This window comes from Benincasa hispida, chromosome 5 (assembly GCF_027475165.1).
Source record: "Benincasa hispida cultivar pf3 chromosome 5, pf3_genome.v1.1, whole genome shotgun sequence".
Taxonomy (NCBI): Eukaryota; Viridiplantae; Streptophyta; class Magnoliopsida; order Cucurbitales; family Cucurbitaceae; genus Benincasa; species Benincasa hispida.
Genome location: NC_143482.1, coordinates 37,758,914 through 37,764,285, shown reverse-complemented (window position 1 = coordinate 37,764,285; position 5,372 = coordinate 37,758,914). Strand labels below are relative to the sequence as shown.

The 5,372-nt window shown below is 29.2% G+C and overlaps 1 protein-coding gene across 1 annotated transcript; it reads right to left on the bottom strand.

Annotated features, from left to right (window-relative positions):
• Positions 1–282: 282 nt before the first annotated feature.
• LOC150036097 (uncharacterized) lies at positions 283–5,141 on the bottom strand. The gene is made up of 3 exons (XM_090314127.1): positions 4,089–5,141; positions 2,949–3,030; positions 283–1,422 (listed from the first exon to the last, which is right to left on the bottom strand). Exons 1-3 carry the CDS (start codon positions 4,119–4,121, stop codon positions 407–409), a joined length of 1,131 nt encoding a protein of 376 aa, XP_090170253.1. The 5' UTR covers positions 4,122–5,141; the 3' UTR covers positions 283–406.
• Between the last annotated feature and the right edge of the window lie 231 nt (positions 5,142–5,372).

Sequence of the window (5,372 nt, the reverse complement as noted above, 5' to 3'; positions counted from 1 at the left end):
CCATGAGTTTCCTTCCAAAAAAAAAAATAATAATAATTTTCTTAGCTAATTATATTTAAGAAAGAGAGAGGGGATTTATGGAAAGAATCTTTCTTAGCTAATTATAAAAATAATTTTCAAATAAGAAATTTATATATTTCTTAGCCTACCAAAGTTTTGGTTAGAATTCCTCAGAGATCACATGTTGAACTAAAACAAAACAACCACACCAGTTTATAAATATTTCAAAAAAAAAAAAAGTCCGATGAAAGATTAAACCATCAACTTTGGAAATAAACGGTGGTCTTATCCACTAAACTATGCTTGAAATCTCAAAAACTAAATATGTCAACCATCATCAATATAAATCAAAAGTTCAAATCTTCTATCTAACCTAAGGAATAATTCTATTTCAAATGATCATTACTTAAATAATCCTGCACGCTTCTGTATTCTCGTCGTTGAATAGGTTTTGGCCTGGCACATTTCCCATTGATGGTGGTTGCTCTTGCAAATAATAAGGTAGGGGTTTCAACCTTTGATAATATCCATGCGCCGGTGGCATCGGTGGCATCGGTGGCATTGGTCGCGACACCTCTTCCGACATACGAGGAAAAAAACCATGACTTCCATGAAAACCCACACCTCCATATTGCGACGGAGGTCGCATAATCACCTGGTTATGGAGTTGCGGCGCCACTGGCGGATTAACAGCGGTTGCCTCATTGATGTGAACCTCGTTGGACCAACCATGGTGGTCAGTAAAATGGCCGGAATCGAAATTGCCATATTGAGTCTTGCCAGTTCTGTAACAATGATTGTCTGAATTAATGGATGGGTTGTTATGATGATTCGGAACAATGTTATTAATGGTGGCCACGGGTGTCAGTGTCGGTGCTGTGTTTCCCATTGCTAAAAATTGTGCTAAGTTTGGTGCTGGTGTTGGTGTCCTATTCTCCCAAATTGGAAATTGTGTTAATGGTGGTGTCGTATTCTCTCTGATCGGAAATTGTGACGGTGGTGGTGTCATATTCTCACAGACTGGAAATTGTGCCAGTGGTGGTGTTGTATTCTCCCTGATTGAAAATTGTGATAGTGGTGGTATCGTATTCTCCCTAACCGAAAATTGTGCCGATGGTCGTGTCATATTCTCACAGACCGAAAATTGTGCCAGTGGTGGTGTTGTATTCTCCCTGACTGGAAATTGTGACAGTGGTGGTATCGTATGCTCCCTGATCAGAAATTGTGTCAATGGTGGTGTCGTATTTTCCCTGACCATAAATTGTGCTAAATTCGGTGTCGGTATCAGATTCTCCATGGCCGAAAATTGCGCTTTCTTGCCAGCTTTTGCAATTGTTTTTACAAAGATTGATGGATCAAAGATTTTTCCTGCACTGATTTTGACCAATCCTGCTTCTATATTCATGTATGTGGAAATGACTCCTTCATTGAAATCCATTACAACACCCAAAAAAAGTTCTAATTAGAATAAATATTCAACAGCCATAATAATCAATGACTTCTTTAATATTTTTATATTTTTAGTACACGTATTTAAATGCAAAGATTTATATGGTCAAATAGACAGTAAATGACTTCTTTAATATGATTAGTTTACGTTAGAACTCAATTGATATGGTCTATTTTTCCTAAAAAGATATATGACGGATTTTCTCGTCAATTTGATAGGATTTTGGAAAAATAATACCTTTATTTTTGTTTTGAGTTGATTTTAAATGAAATTGAGAGGAAAAATACTTGTAAATTTAGGAGCATTTGAGTGCCAAAGAAACTCCTAGGATTATTACATCTTACATAGATGATTACTCATGAATTGAATCTATGATCCTCTATCAACATATTTGTGTGTGCATGTGCGTATGTTCTTATCTGTACTAAAATTTATTTTATTATGTTTTAAGTTCTTTTTTCTTTGAGAATTAAAATAGGTAACTTTATTTTTAAAATTTTTAGAAATATGTATTTACTTAAAGCTAATTATAAATATTAATATTTTACTTTTTCTAGAAGATATTTACTAATATAGCATTTTTAAATTTATAAATAATTGATTTAACTTAAATAGTTTCTATCTTTAGGTAGAGTTGAACATTTGATATAACCATAGTGATGATGTTGACTTCCACAATATTATCAAAGTAGACTACTCTATGTATACTAAGATCATATAAACTTCGAATTATAATATAGTCAAACAAATTAAATTAACAAAAGTTAATGACAATTAATATTCCGAGAAAGAAAAAGTAAAAGAAAGTTAAAAGACATAAGACAATGATCTAAACAAAAATTAAAAAAAAAATTGGCCGATTTTTAATTTTTAGTTTTTGAAAATTAAATCTATAAATTCTCATTTTAATTTTAAATTTATTCTTTTGTTATCTATTTTCTATCAACGTTTTAAAAAACTAAATTAAGTTTTAAAAACTAAAAAAAAAACATAGTTTCTAAAAACTTTTTAGTTTAGAATTTTGTTAAGAATTGAACTATTTTACACAAAGAAAATGAAACCAATGGTAAGAAATTATTAGAAAACATGCTTATTTTTAAAATTAAAAATCAAATGGTTACTAAATAAGATCTTAACTATAATTAATATAAATTTTATAAATTACTAGCACATTGTTTAGTAAACATTTGGTTTTTAAGTTTTAGTTTTTGAAAATTAAATCTATGAATATTCATTCAACCTTCAAATTTCTTGCTTTTTTATCTACTTTTTAACAGTGTTATAAAAAAACTAAGCCAAATCTTAAAGACTAAAAAAAATAGTTTTTTTTTTTTAAAAAAAAAATTGGGTAAGAATTCAATGTATTTACAAACATGCAAACACTTATAAGAAATTAAGTAAAAATAGGCTTATTTTTAAAAATAAAATAATTACCAAATGAACCAAATTTGAATTTTGTAACTCAATCTTTATCATTAAATAAAAAAGAGAAAAATACCTGGAATTTTGGAAAGCTTCTTCCTTATTTTCTTGGGACATGCATTGCAGCAATGGAGATTATTGACTTTAAGAACATAAGTCTATATCAAAAAAAAGAAAGAACATTATTATGTAAATTTAAAAATTTTAAGATGAACACATTATGAAGAATGAAGAATTATAGAACATCATCATTGGAATATTTGCCATTTTCCATTGCACTACAAAAATCCTTCAATCTAATGAAATACTAAAAGAAAATTACAAAATGAAGATTTGCTAATTAGGGTTTTTTTTTTTTTTTCAATATGTTTTTTTTCCAATGATTTATATATGGACATTAACTTTCCATATAATATTTTCAAGCTATTTCTAATTACTATATTCTTTAAATTAGGAAAAATGTGGAAATTTTCCACTCGTGGTTATATGAAGACATATATGTCTGTTGGATACTTCAAAACATGTAGTTTTTTTTTTTTTTTTTTAAATCATTATTATTATTATTATATATTTTTTTAAAACCAAACAAAATGGACTTTCCTTCTCTGCCAAAATTTCTATGTAAATTCAATTTACAAAAATCTTCGAAATCTTCTCAAATTAAAGTTCCCACACTTTCCCTTTCACTAAAATCTCCCTAAATTTAGTCTATTCCTCACTTTTTTGAATTTATTTAGAATTTACCATTTATTTCCTTTTTGTGGTCAAAGTGAGTAATTGTGTATTACCTCATTTAAAGTCCGAGGTTTTATATATAAAAGGTAGGGAGTATTCAAATGTTTGGCCATTGTTGTCGATGGTGGTGCATATGATTAGATTAATATAAGTTTCTTTTTAATGATATTCTCAATACTTAAAAAGTATGTTTTTTTTTAAGTATTATGAAAAAAGTTTTAAGCATATGGAATAAAAATTTCAAGACAACATAATGATAAAGAAAAAATATAATGGCCAAAATGAACGTAGCTTAATCGACATAATGCTTATACTATTAAGTTCAAGATATGATTCACCCACCCCACATATCGTCTTAAAAAAAAAAGATTAACATGTAACATTAGATTTTTTTTTTTTAAGGAATAAATGATCATGAAGTTGGAGAATATATATATATATATAGACAAAGAAGGAAGAAGAAGAATTGAAAAGTGCTCACCGGAAAAGAGGAGCTTTGTAGATTGTTTGCCATTGCAAGTGATTAGGCTCCAAATAATCCTTTTCCTCGATGATAACATATAAATCGAGAGAAAAAATAGAAGTTGCCATATATATACACATACAAATATATATATATATGGAATGTTGTAATATGTGAGTCTTTTGGGTGGAAAAACAATCAATAAAATTTTGTTTTTATTTTTTTTTTAATGAGAAGAGGGTCAATCCTTTATGGAAAGAAATATAGAACAAATTATTTTTTAAAAAAATAGGAAATAGATATAACTGAAAGGGAAAAGAATAATGGAGATTAAGCAAAACTACTACAAAAATCATAAATAACAAATGTCTTGTATACTTTTATCTATATTTGATTATGTTATATGAATGTTTTGCCCATATTTTGATATTCCTTAAAGATGGTCGGAGTCCGTAGTGCCATACTGAATCCTGCCAATTTTGTAATCGTGATTGTCTAAATTAATGGATGGGTTATTATGAGGATTTGGAACAATGTTATTAATGGTGGCCGCGGGCATCAACACCGACACTAGTGTTGTATTCTCCATGACTGAAAATTGTGCTAACTTTGATGTTGGTGCTGGTGTCGTATTATCTCAGATTGGAAATAATATCCAAACTTTTTGAATTTTCTCCAAACTATTTACAGAGATTTTGACAACTAGGATGTGACATATTTGCACCCTAATCATGCATAACATTATGAAGAGAGGAAATGAAGAGAATTTGGAAACTTATCCTTGTAGAATAAACGTCTCATGAACACCTCTGATGTTCATGAACCAATCCCACGATCATAGCAATCCAACCCAACGGAATGAGATCTCCTTTGGACACCACCATGAGAGCTTTCTCCTTATTGTCTAGAATGAGCAACATAGCAGAGTTGTGGGCTTGCTTTTCGATCACTTTCGCGAGAAGGGAGAAGAGTTTTGATGAGATAAAAAAAACCCTTACACAGAGCTTCACTCAAAGAGACCAAAAACGTGAGTGAAGAATGGGAGGAGGAAGACCATGAACCAATTCTCTGTAAAACCAATCACATTAATTGAGAGCTTCAAGGAGAAAAGGGGAGTTATAAAACTCACTCTCCCTCTCAAATTCATTTAAAATTAAAAAATTAATTAAAAATCATCATTTTAATTTTAAATAAGATATATAATAACCAACTTTATTATATATTAATATTCAATCATATGTTATATTATGTATAACATATAAACTATAGTTTATATTATATCATAAATAATATAATCTATAG

What these genes read in the sequence shown, in the direction of transcription:
- LOC150036097 (XM_090314127.1), bottom strand. Translation starts at nt 4,121, where the DNA reads ATGGCAAACAATCTACAAAGCTCCTCTTTTCCG. An exon ending in TACAAAGCTCCTCTTTTCCG is followed by an intron (nt 3,031 to 4,088) that starts GTGAGCACTTTT and finishes TTTTTGATATAG; the next exon opens with ACTTATGTTCTTAAAGTCAA. An exon ending in GAAGCTTTCCAAAATTCCAG is followed by an intron (nt 1,423 to 2,948) that starts GTATTTTTCTCT and finishes ATTTCAATGAAG; the next exon opens with GAGTCATTTCCACATACATG.